General features: G+C 54.7%; 9 protein-coding genes across 9 annotated transcripts; 6 read left to right on the forward strand and 3 right to left on the reverse strand.

Moving 5' to 3' along the window:
* Nucleotides 1-2,183: 2,183 nt before the first annotated feature.
* N656DRAFT_769187 (uncharacterized protein) lies at nucleotides 2,184-4,074 on the forward strand (the record flags this gene model as incomplete). The annotated part of the gene is made up of 3 exons (XM_064813683.1): nucleotides 2,184-2,380; nucleotides 2,450-3,979; nucleotides 4,041-4,074. The coding sequence occupies 3 exons, from the start codon at nucleotides 2,184-2,186 to the stop codon at nucleotides 4,072-4,074; spliced, it is 1,761 nt and encodes a 586-aa protein (XP_064669099.1).
* Nucleotides 4,075-4,764: 690 nt separating this feature from the next.
* On the forward strand, nucleotides 4,765-6,513 carry N656DRAFT_138777 (PIN domain-like protein). The gene is made up of 4 exons (XM_064808610.1): nucleotides 4,765-5,054; nucleotides 5,111-5,115; nucleotides 5,172-5,733; nucleotides 5,812-6,513. The coding sequence occupies exons 1-4, from the start codon at nucleotides 4,956-4,958 to the stop codon at nucleotides 6,331-6,333; spliced, it is 1,188 nt and encodes a 395-aa protein (XP_064669100.1). The 5' UTR covers nucleotides 4,765-4,955; the 3' UTR covers nucleotides 6,334-6,513.
* Nucleotides 6,514-7,376: 863 nt separating this feature from the next.
* N656DRAFT_754919 (acyl-CoA dehydrogenase NM domain-like protein) lies at nucleotides 7,377-9,672 on the forward strand. Its single transcript, XM_064813087.1, has 3 exons — nucleotides 7,377-7,736; nucleotides 7,809-8,086; nucleotides 8,151-9,672. Exons 1-3 carry the CDS (start codon nucleotides 7,622-7,624, stop codon nucleotides 9,384-9,386), a joined length of 1,629 nt encoding a protein of 542 aa, XP_064669101.1. The 5' UTR covers nucleotides 7,377-7,621; the 3' UTR covers nucleotides 9,387-9,672.
* A 1,066-nt stretch (nucleotides 9,673-10,738) lies between these two features.
* N656DRAFT_798923 (uncharacterized protein) lies at nucleotides 10,739-11,550 on the reverse strand (the record flags this gene model as incomplete). Its single annotated transcript, XM_064817817.1, has 4 exons — nucleotides 10,739-10,839; nucleotides 10,913-11,107; nucleotides 11,175-11,294; nucleotides 11,370-11,550. 4 exons carry the CDS (start codon nucleotides 11,548-11,550, stop codon nucleotides 10,739-10,741), a joined length of 597 nt encoding a protein of 198 aa, XP_064669102.1.
* Nucleotides 11,551-13,097: 1,547 nt separating this feature from the next.
* On the forward strand, nucleotides 13,098-16,499 carry N656DRAFT_769191 (cysteine proteinase; the record flags this gene model as incomplete). The annotated part of the gene is made up of 3 exons (XM_064813684.1): nucleotides 13,098-14,186; nucleotides 14,251-14,665; nucleotides 14,722-16,499. 3 exons carry the CDS (start codon nucleotides 13,098-13,100, stop codon nucleotides 16,497-16,499), a joined length of 3,282 nt encoding a protein of 1,093 aa, XP_064669103.1.
* A 403-nt stretch (nucleotides 16,500-16,902) lies between these two features.
* Nucleotides 16,903-20,162, reverse strand: N656DRAFT_754927 (putative MSH2 protein). The gene is made up of 2 exons (XM_064813088.1): nucleotides 20,022-20,162; nucleotides 16,903-19,941 (listed from the first exon to the last, which is right to left on the reverse strand). The coding sequence occupies exons 1-2, from the start codon at nucleotides 20,043-20,045 to the stop codon at nucleotides 17,152-17,154; spliced, it is 2,814 nt and encodes a 937-aa protein (XP_064669104.1). The 5' UTR covers nucleotides 20,046-20,162; the 3' UTR covers nucleotides 16,903-17,151.
* Nucleotides 20,163-20,347: 185 nt separating this feature from the next.
* N656DRAFT_780241 (uncharacterized protein) lies at nucleotides 20,348-21,766 on the forward strand. The gene has a single exon (XM_064815341.1). It carries the CDS (start codon nucleotides 20,426-20,428, stop codon nucleotides 21,686-21,688), a length of 1,263 nt encoding a protein of 420 aa, XP_064669105.1. The 5' UTR covers nucleotides 20,348-20,425; the 3' UTR covers nucleotides 21,689-21,766.
* Nucleotides 21,727-24,184, reverse strand: N656DRAFT_780242 (prim-pol domain-containing protein). The gene is made up of 4 exons (XM_064815342.1): nucleotides 23,386-24,184; nucleotides 23,140-23,328; nucleotides 22,642-23,088; nucleotides 21,727-22,561 (listed from the first exon to the last, which is right to left on the reverse strand). The coding sequence occupies exons 1-4, from the start codon at nucleotides 23,715-23,717 to the stop codon at nucleotides 21,910-21,912; spliced, it is 1,620 nt and encodes a 539-aa protein (XP_064669106.1). The 5' UTR covers nucleotides 23,718-24,184; the 3' UTR covers nucleotides 21,727-21,909.
* Nucleotides 24,035-27,173, forward strand: N656DRAFT_845873 (glycoside hydrolase family 5 protein). Its single transcript, XM_064819214.1, has 2 exons — nucleotides 24,035-24,839; nucleotides 24,903-27,173. Exons 1-2 carry the CDS (start codon nucleotides 24,456-24,458, stop codon nucleotides 26,820-26,822), a joined length of 2,304 nt encoding a protein of 767 aa, XP_064669107.1. The 5' UTR covers nucleotides 24,035-24,455; the 3' UTR covers nucleotides 26,823-27,173.

Below are 27,173 nucleotides of genomic sequence, written 5' to 3' on the forward strand. Positions count from 1 at the left end.
CAGTGAGATTGTGAGAAAGCCCGAGATCTGAAATCTGCCCAGGGATGATTGCGCGCTTATTATGCTCCGAGGGTCACTTTGGTCACCAGCTTGAGATGAACGGGATGCTGAGGTGAGCTGCATACAGACAGGGCGAGGAACTTGTTGATACTGGGGATGGTGCATTATGACGAGATGTTGCCCAGGCACTTGGACAATACACAGTGATTTAGAGTCTTGGACCTACCATCCATCAAAAGAGGCCTGGTAATGATCACTTCAAGAGTTGCCAGTGGCATGTCGCTCAGTTCAATTACCGCCCTCGGAATGTTGTGGCTACCTGCCGTTGCAAGTGAGGCCAGTCCTACCCCTATACGACTACCCCTATGATAGTGTGCCTGGCTCCCAAGCTGAAAGTTCAAAGTTCGACAACAGTGTGGCGCACAACTCATCAAAGTAAGGTACATAAGGAGGTACGGTCTTGGAAATGGCCGAGGAGGAAAGCATCCTTCAACCATTGCGTCTCCATGACAAAGCAGCGGCCAGCCCAATAACCTTGAGCATTGAGCATTGTGCGAGGTGCAACAGAGTCACAGACTGACTGGCTGCTCCCGTCTCCTGAATCGTTGCGTCTGTCTCAGGATCCTGGGCCGAAACGACAACCGCATCAACCCACTCCACTTGGCCGTCCATAGCCAATCAAGTTACAACAATGCTGGGCTGGTTCGACTGGTCTTGGCAGCAAGCCCCCCGGCGCCACGCCTAAACTTGTCGCTGAGTGCCGACCACACGATACGACTTGCTCGCGAATCCTCGACAGCGCTTCGCCAGACAAGGAGACATTGATGAAGCAGAACTACTGTGTAATACTCTGTAAGGGTCTGGCCTTTCTCGAAAGTGGCGCCATTATCCACTCGCACCTTGCCGGGTGATCTGTCTGATCATTCGCGAGATCCCGCACTGAGCCCTGGGCTAGGTGCCACTGCCAGCCCAGCGGCGTCAACCCACCTAAGGTATGAATGGACATTGGACTCGAGAGGCTGTTTCGGTACAAGTACAATACGTTTGTGCCGGCGCAAGTAAGCGTCGATTGCTGACCTTCCAGGTTGTAACTTTAGCAGAGAATAACAGAACATGACCTGTATGTACTGTACAATTTCTAGCGCTGACCTTGGAGGCATGTTCCGCCAGTTGTGAAAGCTTTCCTGCAAGTGGCGGAGATGGACTTTCAATTCCTACACTACCTAGCCGCAGAGCCCCAACGTTGCACTTGGGAAGCGCAATTCGGCATGTCTGTTTCGACAGCGTGGGTAAACCGTTCGATTTTTTGACATTCCCTTACATGCTGGAACCTGGACCCCTTCTTGGCGCCTGGATTCTGAAGACTCCTATTGCCGCTTACGTAGTGAATGGCCTGGCCGCCTTCCTTCCCCTTCACCTTTCCACCCCCAAGTTTCCATTCGTAGGGTCTCGATACTTCTCCCTGCGCCAGCTTGCTGTGCCACTTCCCGAGCTATTTGCCGTTGGTTTCCTACCATCCAGACACGTTTTATTCTTCTTCGATTCGTCTCTTCCCTGCTTGTTCGACAGTGGCCTGGCCGCTCTTCCAGTCCTGTGATCCATACGGAGTAATTACTGTACCTGGCGAAAGCAGCCGCCGCCGAAAAAGGACTGGCATTTGTGGACAGGTATGATCTACAGAAATCACCCCATGTTTCTGCTTGGTTCGCTGCTTGGCACCTCTCTTAACCCAACCGGCCGCCCGCGCCTGGATGTTTTGTCGGCCTTCCCTTCCCCCTCCTTCTCTTTTTCGCTGTCCTTGTTCGGCGTCGTGCGGCTTCCCAAAGTAGGTGTGTGGTTGCTGACCATCACCGCCTTCCTGCCCCTGTGGCAAATGCAGGCTCCATATCCGTTCCTTACTATTGTTCGACCACTACGCTTCTCGACTGTCGTTTAGATGGGTCTTTTCTGCCGGTTCAGCAGGTTCTGACTCCGAGTTTTACAATTCCGATTCCTATCGAGGCTTGGCTTGACTGTGTTTGGACTGTTGGAAACGGGCTGAGAACCGGGACGCCCCAGTGGAGGGTTTAAGAGACACGAGAAGTCGAGGGGTCAAGAGGCAGGACTTTTGAAAAGGGAGGCTTTGCGGAGCCCGTGGACAAGTGCGCCCGAATATCGCGAAAAGACAAAGTCATCACCGCGACATGGCGGGCTACGACGACTACGGCGGCGGCTACGGCTATGGGGGTAGCCCGGGGTCAATGAAGCAGTCGGAGCGGTCAAGATGGACGCCACTCACGCGAATGTTGCTCTCGGGCGAGATGACGCAGGAGCGACAAAAGGAATTGACGCCGCGGGAAAAGTTCGATCGGTGGATGGTCAATGAAGGCTACCGGCGAATGTAGGCAGTTTGCACCTCCCCTTTGCCATGGGACCCCTTATCTCGGGGTGTTAGCTGACCGTATCTCAGTTTCGTCTTCGTATTTATGCTCCTCCACGCCATCGTCTTCGCCTTCAGCTTCGTCAATTACGCCCTTAAAGAAAACTTACAGGTTGCGCGAGATACTTTCGGCCCGACATTCATGATAGCCAGATCTGCGGCACTTGTCCTCCATGTCGACGTTGCACTAATCCTTTTCCCAGTCTGTCGGACACTCATCTCGCTGGCCAGACAGACTCCGCTCAACGGCATCATCCAGTTTGACAAGAACATCACATTCCACATCGTCACCGCCTGGTCCATTTTCTTCTTCTCTTGGGTACACACGATTGCCCACTGGAACAACTTTGCGCAGGTCGCGGCCAAGAACAATCTGGGATTCTATGGATTCCTGCTCGCCAACTTCGTGTCGGGGCCGGGCTGGACGGGGTACATCATGTTGATTGCGCTGACGGGCATGGTGATCACATCGGTCGAAAAGACAAGGCGGGCCAACTACGAGCGGTTCTGGTACACGCACCACATGTTTATCGTCTTCTTCTTCTTTTGGGCCATCCACGGCGCCTTCTGCATGATCCAGCCCGACTTCGCGCCCTTCTGCACCTCATTCGGTTCTCAGGCCATCGGCGTGTTTTGGCAGTACTGGATGTACGGTGGTTTTGCGTATCTTGCTGAGCGCATTGCTCGTGAGGTCCGTGGCCGGCACAAGACGTACATCTCAAAGGTCATTCAGCACCCTAGCAACGTTTGCGAGATTCAGATCAAGAAGGAGCACACCAAGACGAGAGCGGGCCAGTACATCTTCCTCTGCTGCCCTGCCGTGTCCCTGTGGCAGTATCACCCTTTTACCCTGACCAGCGCCCCGGAGGAGGACTACATTTCGATCCATATGCGAGTCGTGGGTGACTTTACGAGACAACTTGCCGAGACGCTGGGCTGCGAGTTCGACAAGAAAAAGGGCGACAAGAAGGGTGACACGTCCAAGGTCGTCGGGGTCGATCAGGACAACAACGGGGTGGACCCTGCTCTCCGGCGGGTGCTGCCCCGGGTCTATGTCGATGGTCCCTTTGGTTCCGCTTCGGAGGACGTGTTCAAGTACGAGATCTCGATTTTGTGCGGCGCTGGTATCGGCGTAACGCCGTTCGCCTCCATCTTGAAATCTATATGGTACCGGATGAACTACCCCAAAAAGAAGACGCGGCTGAGCAAGGTCTACTTCTTCTGGATTTGCCGAGACTTTGGCTCCTTTGAGTGGTTCCGCTCTCTCCTTCTGGCGATTGAGGCGCAGGACATGGAAAACCGCATCGAGATCCACACCTACTTGACGGCCAAGATCAAGGTTGACGACGCAACGAACATCATGATCAACGACGCCAACGCGGACAAGGATACCATTACCGGCCTGCGATCGCCAACCAACTTTGGCCGCCCCAACTGGGATATGATTTTCAGGGGGATTAGGAAACTTCACACCCCGGCCGAGGCGGGCGTCTTCTTCTGCGGTCCCAAGGGCCTGGGTAGCACACTACACATCTTTTGCAACAAGTACAGTGAGCCTGGGTAAGTTAGAGCCGTTCGATTTTCCTTTACTAGTGCCGTGTGCTGACCGAGAGATGTACAGGTTCAACTTTGTTTGGGGCAAGGAGAATTTTTAAATCATCTGCGGACCCTCTCCACCTCTTGGCTATCGGAGATATACCTATCTCGCCGAGCGACGTTGTTGAGGGCATACGAGGAAAGTTAAAGCTAGTTCTGTGCATCCATGTTCATCAATTATACCGGACGCCAACCGCATTCGACTTTTGCTTTATGTTCCTCCGATACATCAACACCCGACCGCTGGAATAGGCTCGAGAGAGAACAGCTGGTGTAGGCGGTTCTGGGAGAAGCTGCCGTACCTAGAAGTCGCCTTGTGGCTGATGCCTTCGTTGAGGTAGCATTCAAGAGATAGCGTCTATCAAGGGGCCTGGCGGGGAGACGAAGTGCGAACTGGACCGGCCTGGCCAGAGTCGAGTATTGATGGTGCCTCGTGTTTTCTGCATGCAGTATTTGGATGACGATATAATTAGTAGATATCCTGGGCGATGACATTAAAGAGAAGCAGTACACGTTTGTAGCCTTTTGTTACATACATATTCACTTCAGATACACTGTACCTATTTCTCCTATTCTGCCGGCTACTCTACCTTGAGTCATCTCTGAAGATAGTTTTAGAAGCAGATCTTCATGATTCGGAGCTAGCTTCTAATCGCTCTTCGAATCGCCAGAGCGTTCCGATTCCTCAACCCCTGAACATCAAAACGCGAGGGTTTAAGTGCCCCACTTTTTTATTGCTGCGCGTAGGGGCGCCTCTCGCGTCCCTTCCTTCTGAGTCGACTTTCCGTTCCAGACGCGTTAACGTGGGAGTGACATCACGGCAACCCGACCAACCACCAACTCAATCCGAAACCATCACGGTCACCAACGACATCTGCAGGAACTGAACCAAGCGATACCACCCTCACGGAATCCTGCAGTCTAGATAACCCCTGAAACAATGGGAATTAAAAACCTCTTCTCGATCATTAAGGAGGAAGCTCCAGATGCCATCAAGGAAGGCGAGATCAAGAATCAGTTCGGTCGCAAGGTCGCAATTGTACGCCATGAATTTCGCTTGATTGATAATTTTCATTTAAGCTAACTGAAGACCAGGACGCGTGCGAACCCTGACAGCCGCCCGGCTCGCTTCTGCCCCTGGCTAACGAGTCGACAGATCCATGAGCATCTACAGCTTCCTGATCGCCGTGCGCTCCGACGGCCAGATGCTCACCAACGAAAGCGGCGAGACGACCTCCCACCTCATGGGCATGTTCTACCGCACCCTCCGCATAGTCGACAACGGGATCAAGCCGCTCTACGTCTTTGACGGCGCCCCGCCCAAGCTCAAGTCGGGCGAGTTGGCCAGGCGGTTTCAGAGGAAACAGGAAGCGAACGAGGGGCTCGAGGAAGCCAAAGAGACGGGAACGGCCGAGGACGTTGAGAAATTCTCGCGGAGAACGGTCCGTGTCACGAGGGAACACAACGCCGAGTGCCAGCGCCTGCTCAAACTCATGGGCATCCCCTACATCATCGCCCCTACCGAGGCCGAGGCGCAATGCGCCGTCCTCGCGCGCGCCGGGAAAGTTTATGCTGCGGCAAGCGAGGACATGGATACGCTCTGCTTCAACGCGCCCATCCTCCTTCGCCACCTTACCTTTAGCGAGCAACGCAAGGAGCCCATCCAGGAAATTCACGTCGAGAAGGTTTTGGAGGGGCTGAATATGGACAGGAAACAGGTGCGCACCCCCCTTCCCCCGGATCGGGTGTGGTATTGCCTCCAATGTTCTAACAGTCATATCTTACCATGGCCGCAGTTCGTCGACCTCTGCATTCTGCTAGGCTGCGACTATCTCGACCCGATCCCCAAAGTCGGCCCGCACACGGCGCTGAAGCTGATCCGCGAACACGGCACGCTCGAGAAGGTGGTTGAGTTCATGAAGAACGACCCCAAAGGCAGATACACAATCCCCGAAGACTGGCCGTTCGAGGACGCGCGGGAGCTCTTTTTCTCGCCCGACGTGCGCCAGGCAGACGACCCGTTGTGTGATTTCAAGTGGGAGAAACCGGACATTGAGGGGCTGGTTCAGTTTCTGGTGCATGAAAAGGGGTTTTCGGAGGACAGGGTCCGGGCGGGCGGCGCGCGGCTCGAGAAGACTCTGAAGAGCTCGCAGCAGTCGAGGATTGAGGGTTTCTTTAAGGTTGTTCCCAAGACGGAGGAGGAGAAGAAGGCGCATAAGCGCAAGCTGGAGGAGCAGACGGAGGCGAAGAAGAAGAAGCTCAAGGAGGAGAAGAAGGAGAAGGCTAAGGCTAAGGCTAAGCCACGTGGTACTGCTTAGTTAAGGCGGTCACGCCTAGGCTTGGGGGTCTGCTTTTGCATGCAGTTTTACGCGGTCGGGTTGGGGTTCTACAGCGCCTCTGGATCGAGGTGCTTTGACTACACTTTGCTTTTGCTAGGGGGGGAATATTGGCTGGTCGGCGTTAGTGGTGTTGAGGGCTGGGTGATTGGTAGCTGGGCGGAATCTGCAACTTGAAAGACGGTATTCATTACACACCTGCTTTGCAGGACTGGCACCTTGGCAACATCGCGATATATCCTTGGAACCTTCAACTAGTTGTCAACATTAACTGAGCGTTACAAACGTGACATTCCGTATCCGGCTTGTCGCATTGTCGCATTGTTCGGACAGGGCATGGAACTAAGGCCTGTCACCTCCGCTGTTATGCGTACCTATCGAGGCCCCTTTCTTACGTGTAAAGCCCGCTTCTCGACAACCTCCTTGACAGAGCTCGAATCTCGGCCTCACCAGTTGGCAGTCACCACGCGAGCGAGTCGCGTGCAGCCAATTCCCCAGTCGGTTAATGAATCGAATGTGGGGTTGCAGGGGGTTGTCTTGTGCCTCGGCACAGTTTCGCTGCGGTTGTAATCCGGCCCGCGGCCATTGGCCAGCGTGTGCGAGTGTCATGACATCAGCCGAGGACAACCCACTGAGCCCACGCACCCGTTGCCGTTTTGGGTCTGCGGGCGGCAGATGCAGGGCTTTGCTGTCACATGCGCCTTGCGGTCAACCAACACTGAAGACAAGATGCTGACCGTCCGGACTCGGGGCTGTTCTGAGCAGTGGTAAGTGGTAAAGTGAGGATTGCTTTGCGCAGCGTGAACTCTTTGAGGGAAGGGTAAAATACAATTGGGAGGTTTTGAGATCGATATGTAGAGAGAATCAGCTTGAAGCCTTGAATCGGGGGAACGGGATCCGTAGGGGTCACTAAAGACGAAGAATTGTAAAGCAGGGTTCCCTAATTAAAGAATCTATCGACGGCATAATATGGTATGGATGAGCGTCCAGCGGTTTTAAGCAAGCCGAATCAGCTACGTTTCTCTTGTCTGAGGCGCTTGTACCCCAGATTCGACGCTTCCGGGGTGGGTGCAGTGTCAGCGGCACTCCGTTGCATGTGATTGCCCATCCCCGAGCGGCCCACGTCTTCCCAGTTTCCCTACTGTAAACCTTTATTGAACTTCCTTCGTCCTCTCAACGCTACCTGTATTCCATCCCGATACACATTCATCGCTTTTCTTTCTTTCCTTTCATCTCAGTCTCGAGGATATACCCAGTACAGTTTGCTACCATGTCCAAGACATTTACTCAGAGCGACGTTGCGTCGCATAATAAGGCCGACTCCCTCTGGATCATTGTCGACGGTGACGTCTACGATCTCACCAAATTTCAAGACGACCACCCAGGTGCGTATCTCTCCATTACAGTTCATCCGCCGGTGTTTTCCCTTGGCCTGACATGGAGATGTATTGAAACAGGCGGCAAGAAGATTCTCCAGCGGGTGGCAGGCAAGGATGCATCCAAGCAGTTTTGGAAATACCACAACGAGGGTATCCTCAAGAAATACCAGAAGCAGTTACAGATTGGCTCGTTAGACAGCAAGCCAAAGTCCGCCGCTCCGCCAGCGCCGACACCTGCCCCGAAGAAGGAGGCTCCCAAGCCAGAGGCCGCGGCGGCGGCCCCTACCGAGACAGCCGAGCCCCTCGAGCCATTCGGCCAGCAAATTCCTTTTGCCGACCCCAGCTGGTACCAGAGTGTAAGTTCCAAGCGCTCTTTTGGTCGAATGTATGCACCGAGTTTCTAACAACTGCACCCTGCAGTACCACTCCCCGTACTTCAACGAGACCCATGCTGCCCTGCGCGCCGAGATACGGGAATGGATTGAGACCGAAATCGAGCCCAACGTCACCGAGTGGGACGAGAAGAAGCAGGTTCCTCCCGAAATCTACAAGGAAATGGGCCGTCGCGGGTATCTAGCTGGTCTGCTGGGCACGAAGTACCAGAAGGACCATACCAACAACGTCGTCAAATCCGTCCCGCCTGAAAAGTGGGATCTCTTCCACGAGATGCTGATCACGGACGAGCTCAGCCGCACCGGCTCGGGCGGTTTCGTCTGGAACGTTATCGGTGGTTTCGGCATTGGCTGCCCACCGCTCGTCAAGTTCGGCAAGAAGTCGCTCGTCGACCGCATCCTTCCGAGCATCCTCAACGGCGACAAGCGCATCTGCCTGGCCATCACGGAGCCCGACGCCGGCAGTGACGTAGCCAACCTGACCTGCGAGGCCAAGCTGAGCGAGGACGGCAAGCACTACATTGTCAACGGCGAGAAGAAGTGGATCACAAACGGCATCTGGTGCGACTACTTCACCACGGCCGTGCGGACCGGCGGGCCCGGGATGAACGGCGTATCACTGCTGCTTATCGAGCGCGACTTTGGCGGCGTCTCGACGCGCCGCATGGACTGCCAGGGCGTGTGGTCGAGCGGGACCACGTACATCACGTTTGAGGACGTCAAGGTGCCCGTCGAGAACCTGATCGGCAAGGAGAACCAGGGGTTCCGGGTCATCATGACCAACTTCAATCACGAGCGCATCGGCATCATCATCCAGTGCTTGCGCTTCTCGCGTGTGTGCTACGAGGAGTCGGTCAAGTACGCCAACAAGCGCAAGACTTTCGGCAAGAAGCTCATCGACCATCCCGTCATCCGCCTCAAGCTGGCCCACATGGCCCGCCAGATCGAGGCCAGCTACAACTGGCTCGAGAATCTTATCTACCAGTGCCAGAAGATGGGCGAGACCGAGGCCATGCTGCGCCTGGGCGGGCCCATTGCGGGTCTGAAGGCCCAGGCCACGGTGACGTTTGAGTTTTGCGCCCGCGAGGCCTCGCAGATCTTTGGCGGCCTGTCGTACTCGCGCGGCGGCCAGGGCGGAAAAGTAGAACGCCTCTACCGCGACGTCCGCGCCTACGCCATCCCCGGTGGCAGCGAGGAGATTATGCTTGACCTTAGCATCAGGCAGAGCATGAGGGTGGCTAAGGCGCTGGGTATGAAGCTGTAATCTATGTTTTCTTTTCTAGGTGTGTCGGGGCTTGAGGCTAGGTTGTAAGACAAGACAAGATAGGGAAGTTGGGCTTCTAGGATATGGCGAGGAGACGAATGTTGTATATCCGATTTCCTAACTGGGTGGCGTTCATCTTCAATCTTTGTCTTTGATAGGTGCTTGTTGGCAGCCTTTCGTGTGCAACTTTTATTCTGTATGAAGAACGTTAGCTATCCTTTAGGAATAGCATCGTCGATCAGACGGACCGGCGCAGCGAATAAGCGATGTAGTATGCCCAAGATGCTTTGTCTATTGATATATTGCCCTCGTGCTGTGACTCGCGCACCGAAATGCCTTGCAAAACATACACACCAACCGCTTTCGTGGTTGCGACATCCTGATCCTGGTCGAGACTTCAGGCGACATAGAACCTACATGCCATTCATATCTATCGCCAATGATGGTGATTGAGTGGGATACTGCATAGAAAGCTATATGCTCCAACATAGGCTAATTGCCGAGACACGGCCAGATCAAGACATCACCTCGGTTTGGCAGAAAGGAGAAGATTGCAGACAGCGAGCGGACTCGGAAGTACCTGTACGCATGTAGGGGTTGTCCCGAGATAGGACATGACTCGTTACAGACAACTGATGGTGCCAGGGTCAGTGAATATGATGCAGGGCGGATAGCTAGCTGCCAGGCAAAGGTAGCTGCCGCGAGGCTGGGCCGTCGGCGCGGTGCTTTCGAGCAATGTATGTGACGATGGACTAGATGAATGAGAGTTAGCAGCTGGCAAGCAGAGGCCCGGCAAACTCAAGTGGCAGATAACTACAGAGTGGAATTCAGGATAAAGAACAATGTAGGTGATAGTTTATAATCATGTGTAATTCATAAACAGCCTCTTGCGAGTATTCATCATAGGTCTGAGGAGATAAGGGGATAGTGAGGGCGTGATCATACCTTGAGGGAAGGGCTGCAACTGAGCAATGGTTTCAGGAGCAGCTAGATTCCAGGGTCGAGCTATAGAATGACGGTTACGGTTAGCAATCTGCTGAAATCGGACAGTAGGAGGAAAAGCTTTATGCTCGGTGTTTGACTCAGAAATAGAACAATGTAGGTGATAGTTTATAATCATTTCAGAATCATAAACAGCCTCTTGCGAGAAATCATCATGGGAGCGGAGGGGGAGAAGTCAACGCAGACATCGTTAAAGAGACGTACCGTGGGGAGAGACGTAAACGGAAGGCACCTCACAGCAGGCTCCTCAAAGACGACTGGTATATACAGCCTTCAAATTCTCCAAGGCGGCTAGTCGCCAAGTCTTCTGCTATGTTTACAATGCCCGCAGTAGGCTACCCAGGGATAATTCAGGCGGCGTCAGGATCCGCGGAGACGGTGTTGATCTCAATCCCATACTTCTCCTTTAGTCTCTCTCGCCTCCGCTCCTCGTACCCCGGTGGCCGGATACCTAAAGAATGTCAGCACAATGAGCAAGAACTGCATGGACTCCTCACAGTATTTGACGTAAAATTGGTGCTCACCTCGTCCCTCTCCAATCTCGGCCAATGTCTCCTCGATAGGCCGCCTCCTATTCTTGCGCATCATTTCTTTCCGCTCATATTCGTCTAACTCCCCAGATCGGAACGCCCCCTTCAGAGTGCCACCTGTGTAATAGTATGCCGTCAAGGCCACGCTGAACAAGGCGCCGTAGCCGAAAACGCGCGGCAACCGCCTCGCTGCGACGGAGTCGAACTGGTCAGTTGTGTCTGCCGCCGACCAAAGGAGAACCTGCTCTGAGCTTACTTGTAACGCCCATAGTGGCACCTGCGAGGAAACCACTGATGGCCTCGTTGTATTGGTCCTCTTTCTCGCGCAGGTTCGCAGAAGCCGTTTTTGTGAATTCGTAGACACCGCCGACGGTAGCTTGTTGTTTTTGCACGTATGGTTAGCGACAACCAAGGGTACATGTGTACGCGGATTGGCAGTAGCAGAACCTACCAAAGGTAGCAATGAGGCCGCCATGCTTGGTGAAGGTGGTCCAGGGCCCGACGTTCTTCGCGGCGAGCGAGTTCCTTACGGCTGCGAACAGGAGACCAGTACCTCCCGCAACAAGCGTGCCGTAGAGACCCGCGTGGATTGCATCCTTGGGATGATAATGGTCGTCGTCACTCCCCGCCATTTTGCCGGCTGATGGTGGAGAGACGGAACGATCAAGCTGGGTTTGAACAAAGTGGTGAAGCGAGTGTCGAGCAATTGAACGTTTTGGAATGGAGTTGGAAGCTGGGGCCCACTGCAGCGAGCGGCGCCGAGCTCGCCAGGGCTGGCAGTTGATGGGCTTTGATTGGCCGATGAGGCGCTTTTAGCGGGGCCTGACAAGTTGCAGTTGCAGATCGACGACCTCACTGCCAGCGGGGGTACGTGCTCTACACCAGCTGCCCCGTGATTCGCCAGCCCAGCGATTTGCTGCTCTTTTTGCCCAAACTGCCTTCATCAAAGCCCTTCATCTCAACTCTCACATAAGTCAGTACCTTCCGCACTTGTCATGGAAGAAGGAGGCACTGATCGCCGAAAGTAAACCTGGTCTCAGAACAGCAGAGACTTCTCTTTCCTGCGGCTGGTTCCTGCAAAGCTTCAGCTGAGGCGAGGCGAGTTATCCACTTGGAATTTGAGTCCTTCTATCGGTTGCGCAGCGGCATAAGCTTCCTGCAACAGACATGATCTAAAAGCATGTTCAACTGCCTTACCTTATCCAACTGGGGGTTTCATTCTCGCGAATTTCGAAGGAGTTTCGTTCTTAGACCTTCGCCTCTGCGGCCTGGTCGTGGTCCTTGCCTGCCGGAGACGCGCGTCATCGCAGTTGTCATCAACGACTCTCTTTGAGCAAACGCACTCTTGGACCTGCCTCACCCTAGGTTGCTTTGTAAATCTGGCAGTTTTCGGCAGCAGGGAACAAGTCTTAACCTCATCCTGCAGAATCTTACTTGAATTCCCTTTTGGATTCTGCCGCCACCCGCCAGCTGCCCTTTCCAAGTCGAGCTTAGCAACTTCGTTCCAATAATCAGTTGTCTTTGGAAGTGACGGTTTACTTCTAATTCTGAGACCGTTGAAACCAGAGGCAGGGATACAAGTAAGCAATCCTGCAACCTCGTTCCATCCCATTTGGTACAATGGCCATTCTCTTTCGTCAGTTTTCTAACTCCCTCGCCAACAGTGGAGTTTGGGGAAGATCAAGGAGTGCCGAGCGGCGGTAAGTACAAGCACTGCTCCCCTGGTAGATGACAATGGACCGCAATACTCATACGCTTAAATGCAGGCGGCCGTCTAGCCTCCCGGCTCATTCAGGACTGGTTTGCTGGAATCCTGCAGCTAGACGACCACAATGGGCCCCCGACAGAGTGCCCCACGTTGCGAGTGTTTCCTCCCTTTCCCAACGCAGGTTCCGACCATGATCTTCTCTTCATCCCGTCCCAGAGTTACGATGAGGCCCACGACCCAGAGATGCGTGGCCGAACCTTGGTGTCCTGCATGTGCAGGTACTGTCGCTATCACTTCATCTTCAGGGTCACGCCAGGCAGTCATGAGGCCAACACAGCGCATCTGCAGCACCATCTTCTTGAACAAAACTTTGAATGGTATGATGTGGACTCTTCCACCGTTTATGGCGAAGAATCTCGCAAGCTGTATCCACTCAAGGGCCGGCTGGGATACCTCTGTTCACTCTGCAATATGACCGTCGAGCTAGAGATAACCCTACCCCGGCTGAAACCGGACTGGATTCAGCTGATTATGGACGAGCGGAGGATCAAGGAGACGCTGAGGATTGCCAAGGAAGAAGATCCAACACGATATGGAGATTTGACACCTGAGAAGGAGAGGGCTTACATGACAGGTGCCCTCTCAACCCTGAACACATACCTGAGAAATGTACTGGACGATGACGGCACCGGCCCTCAGAAGCGGATTGCTGTTCGGAACAAGACGTTTTTCGTACAGTTCGGTCGGTCATGCGAGCCCATCTTCCAATACCTGGGATTCAAGGAACAGTATGACGACGAAACACGCGACACTTACTGGATCCCGCCGCGGTTGACTCCCCAGGAGGGCAAAACAGCTCTCGGTTCCCCCAGAGCATTTTATGAAGATGTGAGGAGCGAAGTGCAGAGCGTGCTTGATGACAGGCCTCCTCTGGATGGACAGCGGGTGGTCCGGCCGTTGTTCTCGGCTCGTGATCAGTTGGAAAAGGCCCTTGGATGTGACAAAGTCCCCGAAAGTGCAAGCCCATTACCTGTCGACAACAGCGAGGCGCAACATTTCCGGACCCTGGGGGCGCCCGTCAATGCGGATGATGCCATGCTTAAATTTGCGTACAGAAGGCAGACGGAGATAAATGCAGAGCACATACCCCTCTATCTAGGAGCGCTCGGGAACATAGCCCGTCGCAGGGGGGAGGAACTGCAGATGTTTGTTTTCACCGAGCAGGAGCTGCTTGAAAAGAAACATAGAAGCACAAACGCATCAGTCTCTCCTGCTGACCCCATTGAAAAAGCCTTTGCGCATTTCGGTCTCTCCAAAGATCGGCGAGAGCCAGCATCGTTTTTCATCGGTGTGTACAGGAACTACAGAGAACAGGCCCCGGCACAGAAATCGGCCCACCGCCAAGCCCTAGGAATGATCGCGACATATCTGGACAACCAGGAAATTAAGGATGAGGTGTTTCGAAAGAATATGGAATTGTCCGAGGCTTGCCAATACTTGGGTGTGGAGGACAGCTGGCCCCTGGACAGCATCGCAGCTACTGCACAGAGCTTGGTATCGGTATGTCTTGATGTGCAGCTAGTAACAATGGTCGCAATACTGTGTAGAGCTGACGGCAGAACAGGCAGAACAGGATCCAGAGATCGATCCAGAGCTTGTCCTCCTGGCCCTCGAGACCATTGCTGCCAGTCGACCAATGGACGACCCGAACCGTGAAGCCTTCAGCCGAATGGTCACAGAGCTTCAGTCGAGCCGCAAATCTAGCCCGGCTGATCTTCCCCATTCTCCGAGCCCCGGGAATGGAGATGTAGATCTCCCGGTTGGCCTAGCCAATCTCCGGAACACGTGCTATCTCAACAGCATACTCCAGTATTTCTACTCGGTCAACGCGGTCAGAAATCTAGCTCTGAATACTGATCTGGCCCCACTTGAGCCCACCGAGCCGAACCTGAGTAATTTGCTGCGTGGGAATGACGGTGACAGCAGCAGCCAGAAGGAGCCCAGCTTGGAGACGGGCAGAGCGTTTGTTGGCCATGAGTGTAAGCCACCTTCGCCGTTTCGATCCCATTGTCCTGATACTAAGCGCAATCTCTAGTTACTCGCGAACTGGGCACTCTTTTCAAGGAGCTCGATGAGTGCGGGACAAAGTCAATATCTCCGAGGCAACGTCTTGCCAACGCTGCTTTATTGAGACCAGAAAAGCTGCGTCCCACGTCTTCGGGTGCCAAGCCTGCGGAAGTTTCAAGCAACACTGACGCGCCGCCACTACCGCCTCGCGCGGGTGAAGGCTCCAACCCAAAGATTCCGTTTGCACCAATGGTGGAAGCAGAACAGTCCGATACTGATAGCCCCGACAGCGCGCAAACATTGGTGAACCCGGCTGATGAAGAAGTCTCGCTGATCACCCAAGAGAAGGACAATGCCGCACCTAAGGATAGCCACGAGGAGCAAGCCCCAGCCAATACTGCTGACGACCACCCGAGGGATGGAGGGACTAAGACCTCGAAGTTGAGTGTCGAAGAGCTCGCCGCCGAGCTTGACAAGCCCAACGTCGGGTCCGACCAAATGGACGTTGATGAAGTGATGGGCAATGCGATTGATCACCTCCGGGCCGCCTTCAAGGTTGCCCACATTGGCTCAGATGACGTGCGTGATCCCATTGAGTGGGCTTTCTTCTCGACCTTTATCGACAACCGGAAGAAAATCGGCGAGACCGAGTGGAATCGGACCAAGAGGTTGGATCGCTGGGTGACAGCATACCCGGCTCAGTCAGGTCCTCGGGACCTGTACGACGCGTTAGAGAACTCGTTCGATCTTGAGCGTCTGCCTGGCGATCTGCTGTCGTTTACAACCATCCAAACGCCGGCGCCGCATTTCCACATCTGCATTCAGCGTTCCGACGGTGTCAGGAAGAACACGAATCCGATCACCATACCCGAGACACTGTATCTCGACCGCTTCATGGATTCTGGCGACCATGATTCGCCGCTTTCCAAAGCCAGGAAGCGCAGGTGGGATATCAAGACCAGGCTGAACGAGCTTACCCAGGCCGTGGCCGGCGAGGCCCCTGGAACGGCCAAGGTCGATGCCCGTGTTGCTGAAGGCCCTTCGAAGTCTACAGCGCAAGACGATTTCTCCATCAACGAGGTTGACGACTTTCTGGTCATAGGACACCTAGATGCGCCAGGCGGAGACTCGTCGCCGGCCGCGACTAGCAACGTGAACGCAGGACTGGCTGCGGATAAGATGGAGCTCGACCCAGCCATCGAGGCATTGCTAGGGAAATACGGCGTTGATAAGCCTGAGAACATCGAGGCATCCGCCATGCCACCGCCACAACCGAGCGCAGATAGGAGCCTGCAACTAACACCATCAGTGCTCGACGAGTTCTGGACCAAGTTCGGCAAAGAGGAGGCTGACGAAAGAGACCGCTTGATTGCCGAGCGAGCTGAACTCTTTAGCGGCTCCCAGCAAGTCGCCTATCGGCTGCACGCCGTCGTCTGCCACGCGGGCTCAAGCGCCTCTGCGGGCCACTACTGGGTCTGGATCCACGACTTTGAGCAGGACGTCTGGCGAAAGTACAACGACACGACCGTGTCGGTGCACCCGGCTGACTTCGTCTTTGAGCAGCTCAACACCAAGGGCGAGCCCTACTACCTCGCTTATGTCCGGGCGGAGGATGTACACAACCTCGTCAGCATCCCCCGCCGTCGGCAGCAGGTACCTCCAGCGGCGCCGCCGCCGGAGCAGCAGCAGCAGCAGCAGCAGGAGCAGCCCCAAGGGTCGGTTGAGGACGTTGTCATGGTCGACGGGGGAGACAGGACGGCTGCGCTCGCGCATATCGAGCCGCTCCCTGCGTACTCGGCTAACTAGAGGAGGGTCTGTGGTATAGACTAAGGAACGGTTTGGGCCCCGGTTCGGTTGTCCTGGGAGGGGAGGGTATGCAAGGTTTAGTTTAGACAATGTCGGATCATTCAGGCAACTCGAGCGTTCGAGCGGAGTTGATTAACCCCTTCTGCTTGTTGTTTGCAGCGGATGTATGGCACCTGATGAGCCTGCAGTAGTATTGCTATTACTTTCTTGCCTTGTTCAGCCGTTATATCTCATTGGCAAGCGACGGTACAACACAGCATCTCCCAATTTCTGTAGCGGTTGGCTGGGTTCACTTGGTCTTGGTGCGCGGTGTTGGGTTTGCCTACTTGCGAATGTCACTCTGGTGAAGGGAGTAGTAGGCGCCAATGACCTGAGCAAAAGAAAGACTGGTCGCTGTTCTGTGAGTTTGTCTTCCATAAAAATGGATCATGTCGCCATGTTTTACAATGAACCGTTGGCACACGTCACCCAAGTACAGTTTAAAAAGCAGCTGCCCCAGCCCGTGTATCAAACGCACTACAGGGACTCTAAGTGAGTATTACCGACTTCCCTACGCCATCCCCCAACGCCAGCAACACCCACCCAAACGAGCTCCAAATCACTCCCAATGTACATACAATACGCCCCGCACAGATTGGATCACGTACATGCTTCACAGCGCCTTAACGCTCTGAAAGAAAGGATTAGCCAACAACTTCTCATCCCGAGCCACGAGCTCCTTCAGACGCGCAATCATCTCGGCCTTATTCTCATCGGCCGTCAAGCCCTTGGCTCGGACCTCGTCCTTCCAGCGGACAAGCAGATCCTTGAGCAGGGCGCTGCCCTCCTCCACATCGCTCTTGCTGTAGCCGGCGCCGCCCTCGAGGGCGTCAGCGGCGTCGTGCTTGCTGGTAAAGTCCTCGAGCTCGTCGGCCTTGCGCTTGGCCATGCGCACCACCTTGTCCGGGAAGCGCACCAGCTCGGCCACGTGGATGCCGAAGCTCTGGTCGCAGATGCCTTCCTCGACCTTGTACAGCAGCGTGACCTCGCGCTTGGCGTCCTGCGTACTGTTGTTGTTGCCGTTTTTGCCGGTCCCGCTGATGTGGGCCGTGACGTGCAGGTTGCGCACCTGCCGGTACTGGTCGGCCAGGGCGGTCAGCTCGTGGAAGTGGGTGGCGAAGAGGGCGAAGCAGCCAATTTCCTTGACGATGTGCTCCGAGATGGCCCAGGCCAGGCCGAAACCGTCGTACGTCGACGTGCCACGGCCGAGCTCGTCGATGATGATGAGGCTCTCGGCCGTGGCCGACTTGAGGATGTTGGCCGTCTCGAGCATCTCGGCCATGAAGGTCGACACGCCCTTGAGCTGGCTGTCGCTGGCGCCCACGCGCGCCAGGATGCTGTCGAAGATGGTCAGCTCGGCCGAGCTGCACGGCACGAAGCAGCCAATCTGCGCCATTAGTGCGATCACGCCAATCTGCCGGATGTAGGTCGACTTGCCGCCCATGTTGGGACCGGTGATGATGAGGAACGAGGAATCGTCCCGCCTCAGCTCGACGTCGTTGGTGATGAACTGGATGTCGTCCTGCATCTCCATGCATGGATGCCGGGCTTCCTTTAGGATTGTCTGGCCTTCTCCACGGGGGTGGATCTTGGGCCGGACATAGGAAATGGGTGCATGCACGGAGCAGTGGGCGAAGGAAACTATCACGTCCAGGTGCGCGAGCACACCCGCAAGTCTCTCAATAACTGGGCTGTATGAGGCGGCCACGCTAACAACCTCGTTGACTAAGCCACTCTGCGTCCTGTTGTAATTCTGGGACAGCTGGTCAAATTCGCGGCGATAACCTTGGAGCGTCTTGGTCGTGAAGTACACGCCGTTTTTCTGGGTCGAGCACTCCATGTACCGTGGCTTGTTCCGGATGCAGCCGGCTTCCGTCCGGGTTAGGCGCATGCACCATCCATGGACCTTGTGGTTTTCAAGGAATATTTTCTTGTCCCTCTCCTGGCCGAGGTCGCTGGCAGCATCTGCAAATTCCCTGTCCATGTCGGTACGTAAACGGTCAAGTTTCTTTCGAATGATGCGCAAGCTGTCGTCGAAATCGGGCTTGATGATGAATTCGTGGTTGTCCAGCGCGTCAAGATCAACTGTAGTCTCTACCATCTCTTGAAGCTTGGCCAAGCTGTCGGACAACTCGCGGAGCTTGTTGGTGTAGGCTTCGTCCAAGGGGTCGCGGTACGCTTCGTCCATCACACCCTCAAACGTGCCGAGGAAACCGGGCAGGCGAATGATAACCTGGTATGCTCGGACAACATCCTCTAGGTTGGCCTTGCCGCGCTGAAATCGCTTTGCCAGGCGGTAAAGATCCGGGATGGACCTAAGATGTTCCTCTTGCAGAGTTTGACGGAGCTCCGTATCGTTTACGAATGCTTCGACGAGCTGTTGGCGTTTCTCAATTTCCTCCCTATCCATAAGAGGTTGCTTCAGCCACTGTGAAAGTAGCCTGCTTCCGACAGGCGTCTTGCAATGGTTCAGCAAGCCGAACAGGCTCATATTCTTTGCACCATCCCGCGCCCCGGGCATCAGATTGAGTGCCTTGAGCGCTGCCGCGTCGAGCTTCATGAATTGAGCCAGGTCATGCTGGTAGAGCTGATACTGGCCAAAATTGGAAGGATCGTGGAGGACACCGAGATACTTTATCAAAGCGGCTGCTGAGCCCATAGCAAGTTTGAGATCGGTTTGCGGGAGCAATGTTGCAGACCTCTCGTCTTTCAGCAGCCTTGCCAGATCTTGCTCGACATCCTTGGTACCAAAGTCTCCAGCCGGTCGCTCGGTCACGGCAACACCGCAATTGTCGATAATCTGCCTCAGCTTGGCCAACGCCGGGTCCTTCTCCTTTTCAGCTCGGTCAATCTGAATGAGACATTCCTTGACGCCAAGCTGGATCAACAGGGCTTCAAAATTGGAAAATAAGTCGTTGTCGAGAAACTCGCTGACGCCCAGTTCCCGCACGCTAGCGTCTGCGAAGCACACTCCTACGGTCGGAGCCTCTGAGGCCTTGGCCAATATCTTGACAGCCAGTATTACGGGCGCAGCCTCGGCTAGGCTACCCAGGTCCTCCTCGACATCCTGCAGGTTGCCGGGTGAGGCTTGCTTGACGATCTTCCAGTTCATCCGCCCATTCGGGCTTGCCCAGATCTCGACGCGTCTTCCCAGCTTGTATAGTGCCTCGCGGAGGAATTGGCGGAAGACGGTAGCAGTCATGGTAACCGAGGGGAGGCCGGTATGGTCGTTTCGTCCAAGCTGCCGCACGACCGAGGTCGTCTTGTAGGCAGTCCGGGCAATGAAGTTTGCATTTTCACCGTGTGCGGTATACCAATCACCCCGGTCGAAAATCCGTATCACGTCTTCATCGACATGGGGAAGAGACTTGAAAAAGCGGATGAAACCATGTTCATCATCCACCTATTTTGCCAAACCGTTGTTAGCTTTGGTTTGAAGCGACAGCTGTGGCAACATGACAAGAGGAAAAGAATCCTGCAAACCTTCAATTCTGGTCTCGAAGACATCTTGGCTGCCGTATACTAAGTGTAAATCAGGATTATGCAGCCTGAAGAGACATTTCAGAAATCAGAGGGTAGGTGCAAGAGAACTTGGAGAAGGTGGTTTTGGGCGGGCACGACCCCTGGTCTGTTGGAAGACGCGCCTCAATTGAAGTCGGGACATGGGAGACGCGTCAAGGGGGTCAAATATTGACCGCTTACCTAAAAGGCTTACTGAGCTTGATTCTGCCCCTCATCTCGTGGCAGAAATTAATTACGGTGAAGCTTCACCTCTCCCCCACCCTCCACTTAGGTATTTAGCGTCAAACTCCAACACAACCAATCGTCACTCTCTTACCCAAGCCATGGCAACAGAAATTGGGTCAAAAAACGCCCGAGACGTGAACATGGAGGACACTGCCGGATCCGCCGACAATACCGAACCGGCCTTCGTGGCCAATGGCAAGCGAAAAGCCGAGGATGAGCTCGAGCGCACTGGCAAAAAGACCTCCCCGGCCAGCGGCGACGACGAAGAGCCCTCAATCGAGGAGTCGACAACAGCTCACGAGGCGAATGTTGAGGCGGCTGCGGACAAGCCCATATCCAAGAATCAGCTCAAGCGCTTGAGACGACAGCAGCAGTGGGAAGCATACAAGGAGGACCGCAAGGCGAAGCGCAAAGACAAGCGGCATGAGCGCCAGGCGAGAAAGCGCGCGGAAAAGGAAGCCAAACTCGCCGAGGCCGAGGCAGCCGGCATTGACCCGGCCACAGTGCTGCAGACAACAACAAAAGAGCCGTGGAAATACCGCCCGGTACCCGTCGCGTTCATTATCGACTGCGACTTTGAGCAATACATGCACGAACCCGAGATCGTCTCGCTGTCGAGTCAGATTGTGCGGTCCTACGCCATGAATCGCAAGTCCAAGTACCAGGCCAGTCTGCACATCAGTTCGTGGAAGGGCAAGCTCAAGAGCCGCTTCGAGACGGTGCTCAAAAACACCCACGAGAACTGGAAGAACGTCTGCATCCACGAGGGTGATTTCCTGGAGGCTGCGAGACACGCACACGAACAAATGACTGGCCCGCACGGCGGCGAAGTGATCGATCTGGTCAAACCCTGCGAGGGCAATCCGGCAACTGCCCCTGATTCTGGCACTGCGGAAGACCCATCTGCTGTGCCCGAGCCCGAGCCCGAGGATGTTGACCGCTCGGTTGTCTATCTCACCTCGGATTCACCCTATACGCTTGAACGGCTGGAAGCGAACACAAGCTATGTAATAGGCGGGTTAGTGGACAGGAACAGGGAAAAGGGCCTCTGTTACAAGCGCGCTAGGGAATACAAAGTCCGGACCGCCAAGTTGCCGATCGGCGAGTACATGGCAATGCAGAGCCGCTACGTCTTGACTACCAACCAAGTGGTGGAGATTATGGCCAAGTGGTTGGAGTGCGGTGACTGGGGGAAGGCGTTTATGGATGTGATTCCGAAACGCAAAGGTGGCTCCCTAAAGAGTCGTGACTCCTCAGAGGCAGTAACGCGAGACGAGGATGGTGCGGAGGAGGAGGAGGAGGCGGAACCGGCTGCTGCGGAAGGGGACCCACGGTCAGATGGCCAGGGGACAACGTGTGGTGTAGACGGACCGGCCGCTTCGCAGGAAGGTGCGTCGCAATAGCAAAGGAAGCTGTCTCTCAAGCGGGACAGTATGTAAAAATATAAAATATATGCAAGATACCCATAATCCGATATACATCACAAATAATCAGCTTGCTTCCTCCGTCAAGGCGAAGTCGTGATATCCGTGCCGACCAACGTACACCACCCGCAAAAGCCTGTCCTATTTCTAACTAACCACACCTTCGACCCCTTTCAATAAAGCATACAGTACAGCCACCCCTAGAAATCCAAGGACTCCGCCTGCTCCTCGTCACGCTCCCGCTTCACCTTAATCTCTCTCTCATCCTTCATAAGCGCCGTAACAAAAGACCGGAAATAGTCAATATACGGCTTCAAGCTCGTCTTCTCCCAGTCCTGGACATGCTTTACCGCACCTCCACCATCCTCCTGCTGCCCCTCGCCCGTAGAGCCATCATTCCACGCGTCAATCTCACGCAGCAGGCCCTGTGCCGTTGGCACGCCAAGCGGATCAAACTCCTCAAGCGCATCCCTGTCGATGGGCACGCAGACGCGGCCCGTGCCCGGGTGCACGACAAAGGGGCTCTTGAGCAAGTGATTAAGATGCTGGCTGACGGCCACGTCGAGGCGCGGGTACGTGTGCTCCAGGACGATGTCCTGTTTGGCGTCGAGCAGGTCGCGCGCGTCGAGCGTCTTGCTCGCGCTCCCCGTCTGTGCTAGCGCGTCAATGTCGGCCCATTTCCGTGATGATGCGGAACCGGGTGAGGATTCCCATTTTTTGCGCAATGCTTCGCGCAGGTCCGGGTCGGGGATGAGTTGGAGGAGGTAGTCGGCTTTTTCGGGTGACCGCCAAGGGTCTTGCACTTCGAGGACGTCGGATTGGAAGTGGGTTTTGAGGAGGTCTAGGCTTCGTCTGTGTCGTTCAGGGGTAAGACAACCGGTTTGTAACATTGGGAGGGATGGGAGAGGGAGAGTAAATAGGTCGCAACTTACGACAGATGGGGGTGAAGCGGCCGGCGGAGATTGACCCTCTTCCCACTCTCCTTTGGTCCACGAATGACGTCGAAGTAGCCGGTGATTGCTTTCCTCTGCTGGTCGTCCAACTCCCGGGCCTTCTTATCGCACACCCAGGCGTGAACACCTCGGCGGCCTGAATAGACCCAGAGGATGTGCTGGAAGCCAAAGTCCTCCCGCAGAGCCGTGTCAAGGACCTTGATTGCCATCGTCATAAACTGCCAGCATTTTATGCAGATGTTGGCCTTGTCACAGCACGTTCGTATGTCGTCGTAGTCTGTCAAATCGATATCAAAGCATAGCTCCTTCGCAAGGGGCCGGAACGCGGTTGAATTGCGGAAAACCTTGCGATCCCGCGGGTTGGCGGTATAGACAGGGCCAATTTCTACACGGTCGGGTAACCGCTGTATTATGTCTTTGCGAAATCTGTTCAAAGTTCAGCATATACGCCTACCGAAGGGGCCGGAGTGGGCTCACGATTCGTAGTCGTTATATGATTGGTACCGGAACACAATGTCGCCGGTCCACAAACTAAACTCACGATGCTTGAAGTCATTCGTGGGCGTAGGGCTGTGGTTCAGCCAGTGAAACATGTATCTCCAGGGAAAGAATCGTTGATAGAAAATGCGCATCAACTCCTTGTTCCCAGCCCCGTAGTCCACATCACTGGTTACGGTTAGCACGCGTTTCTTGGGTACAGTGTGCTGCTGAGGGTAGCCATACCCTGGTGAGGACTGCGGTTCTGTGGAGGTGGGCATGTCACCCTTGGCGGGATTGCTCGATGTGGGAAACTCATCGTCGTCGTCTGAGTCGATGTCGTTGAACAAATCCTCCGCCTTGATCTCTTGCTTTTCGTTTCTGGCCTCTGGCAAATCCGTTGATGATTTCACTGCTTCAACTTCTGCTTCGTCTCCACTAGCATCGGCCATCACCGTATCCTCCTCTGCCGGCTGACCGGGTTGACTGCCTGCCGCGGCCGGGGAGTCTTGGTCCATCTGAGTCGCTGAGAGAGGAGTCGAGCCTTCTTCAGCTGCTGGGGAAACAGAGTGCGGCATGCTGCAATTGCGGATTTCCCAAGTCAATTGATGATGTTGCTATCCAAAGAAATAGAGGGGCAGATGATAGCAGGTTGGTAGTAGAGGACATCAATTGGTGTAAGTCCCGGCAGGCGCTTGCTTGTAATTGTTTGCTCATTGGGGGTTGCCTTTGGGAGACGCGTCGAAGCCCCGCGACGCGTAAAGTGTCTGGGTGGGTTCGCGTCAAGGATTCATGCTAACCCTAACCCTCCATCCTACCCTTTTGAAATTTACAGTACCGTAATCATTCCGCTGCATTTCAGACCGTCATCCATTTCAGGGAGAAAAGAGATAACAGAAAGTCAGAAACTAAAGGTGATAGATAGATCAGGGAAAAAGAGAGTGGAAAACAAGATAGGTTGAAGTAACCCCCAAGCCACAGATATACTACCCGTCGTATCCGAGACTGCTACGAATCATTTTGCAGCTAGACATCTGATCTGCTGGAGAGGGACAGCGTTCAGTACAGTGGTGACACGATGGCTCCCTTGAAATCAGTTGGTTAGCTAAGGTAGTGCCTGTTGGCGCTGTGGTTGCCACCTGACCACACGTCATTGGTGACCATCCTCGAACTTCGATCTTGGCTGAACTTTTGGCCTCTTGTCCTTCCATTCTCGCCTGCTGTGAACTACCTTTCTACTTAACCAAGACAAGACCGCCCCTTCGTCGCCCGCGGATCCGCCGCATCCCGGTATCGCAACTTCGTAAACGCAGACAATGGCCGGCTTTCGCCTTACAATCGAAGACGGCAAGTTCTGCGACGAGCATGGCAGGCAGGTCATCCTTAGAGGCATCAATGTCGCCGGCGAAGCCAAATACCCTAGCAGACCCGACCAGCCTTCACACGTCCCTGACGACTTCTTCGACGGCGACAATGTCAGCTTCTCAAAGAGACCGTTCTCTAAGGACGAGGCGCATCTTCATTTCTCGCGGTTAAAGCGCTTCGGCTACAACACGATCCGCTATGTCTTTACGTGGGAAGCGATCGAGGCGGCCGGGCCGGGGATCTACGACGAGGAGTGGATAGAGAATACCATCGGGATCCTTAGGGCGGCAAAGAGCTACGGCTTTTATATCTTCATGGACCCTCACCAGGATGTGGTGAGTTCTTTCGCCTCGAGAATCTCGCTGAATCGAGAACAAAGCTAACGCTCCATTATGCAGTGGTCTCGCTTCTCTGGTGGCTCGGGTGCGCCAATGTGGACGCTGTACGCGGCCGGCCTCAACCCCCAGAGCTTTGCGGCAACGGAAGCCGCCATTGTACACAATACATACCCGGAGGAGAAGACATACCCAAAAATGATCTGGGCAACAAACTATTATCGCCTCGCTGCCGCCACATTGTTCACCCTCTTCTTCGCCGGCAAGGACTTTGCGCCAAAGTGCATCATTGACGGCATGAACATTCAAGATTACCTCCAGGGCCATTTCCTCCGAGCATGTGCCCATCTCGCAAAGCGTATCCACGAAGCCGGCGACATCGAAAACGACGTCGTCTTTGGTTGGGAAAGCTTCAACGAACCGAACAAAGGCATGATTGGATACGAAGATATCAGTGTCATACCCAAGGAGCAGGCTCTGAAGAAGGGAACCTGCCCGACGATATGGCAGACGATACTGACTGGGTCGGGCCGGGCTGTGGAGGTTGAGACGTGGGACATGGGCGGACTCGGCCCGTATAAAGTCGGGAGGACGCTGATTGACCCTCATGGCGAGATTGCGTGGCTGCCGGTCGGCTACGACGATTCGCGTTATGGGTATAAGAGAGACCCGGGGTGGAAGCTAGGAGAATGCGTATGGGCGCAGCATGGTGTTTGGGATCCATCTACCGACACGCTCCTCCAAAAGGACTATTTTGGAAAACACCCAACCACCGGAGACACCATCGACTACCCTTACTTCACAAACAATTACTTCATGGATTTCTACCGAAAATATCGCGACTTGATCCGGACGTACCATAAGGATGCAATCATGCTGCTCCAAGGGCCTGCCATGGAACTTCCACCGCAAATCAAAGACACCCCCGACGGCGACGACCCTTTACTTGTGTATGCGCCCCATTGGTACGATGGGATCACGTTGATGACGAAGAAGTGGAATCGCAACTGGAATGTTGACGTCATCGGCGTGCTTCGCGGACGGTATTGGCATCCTGCCTTTGCGGTGAAGTTGGGGGAGACGGCAATCCGAAACTGCTTCAAGGACCAGCACGCGGCTATGCGCCAGGAAGGACTTGACCGCATCGGAAACCACCCCTGCGTAATGACAGAGTTCGGCATCCCCTACGACATGGACAACCAGTACGCCTATAAGACGGGCGACTATGCAAGCCAGTCAGCAGCTATGGATGCCAATCACTATGCCGTGGAAGGTGCCGGGCTGGAAGGCTATACCTTGTGGCTGTACATGTCCCGGAACAACCACGAGAGGGGAGACCATTGGAATGGCGAAGACCTCTCCATCTTCTCAGTCGACGATAAACTCCTTCCCCTCCCACAGCGACCTCGGAGCTCAGAGCTCGATGGGTCGACTTCAAGCCTCCTGAAACCCACCACTAGTGCCGCCGGGTCGCGGGAAGAGCAAGACGACGATGGTAGCGTCACGCCAGCCAACCTCAAACGATCGATCACTAACCCATCGATATCATCAGAGGCTACCACGCGCCAACCAGAACTGACCGCCGCCCCCGGCCATCGGGCAGCTGAGGCGTACGTACGGCCGGCGCCAATCTGCGCCGCAGGAGTTATTACAGATTACGGATTCGATCTTCGCCGCTGCTTCTTTCACTTGACCATCAAGGCGCCCAAGGCGGCTGACACGGATGCTCCGACGGTAGTGTTCCTGCCCGAGTACCATTTCCCCAAAGACGCATGCTCGGTCGAGGTGAGCTCGGGGAAGTGGGAGATTAGCAGCGACGAGGACGAGACGGTCCTCCTGCAGCGGCTACGCTGGTGGCACGATGATGGGACACAGACACTGAAGGTGTCGGGGGTTGTGAGGAAGCATAATGCTGGAGAGGGCCCCGAGGACTTTTATGAGCAATGTAACCAGGGTGCGTGGAGTAATTGCAATCTCATGTAGAACGGGCGGGCACAGAGGGCAAGTTATGAGGTGGTTTGTTTGGTTTGTTTATATTGCTCTGGCGTGCATACGTGGGATGAGCAGGAGTTTCGGTTGTACATTTTCTTTTTGGGAGGATGGCTATATTGAGCCGAGCCTGGATAACCGCAGCAAGCGTTTCCACTACATCATCCCGCCGTATATATATGGATTGTAATGTCGTCTCTAAGGAGTGAAGGTTCCACGCTGCTCGAAATCCTATGTGTTTCTGCCTCCTTAGAGAAGGTTTATGAGCGAGTTTGCATATATGGTACTGACCTCCGATATTGAGTATAGTCAACAATCACCGAGAAATAGTCAAACAGCTAAGGG

The sequence above is a fragment of the Canariomyces notabilis genome (genome assembly GCF_033297395.1).
Source record: "Canariomyces notabilis strain CBS 508.74 unplaced genomic scaffold N656scaffold_14, whole genome shotgun sequence".
NCBI lineage: Eukaryota > Fungi > Ascomycota > Sordariomycetes > Sordariales > Chaetomiaceae > Canariomyces > Canariomyces notabilis.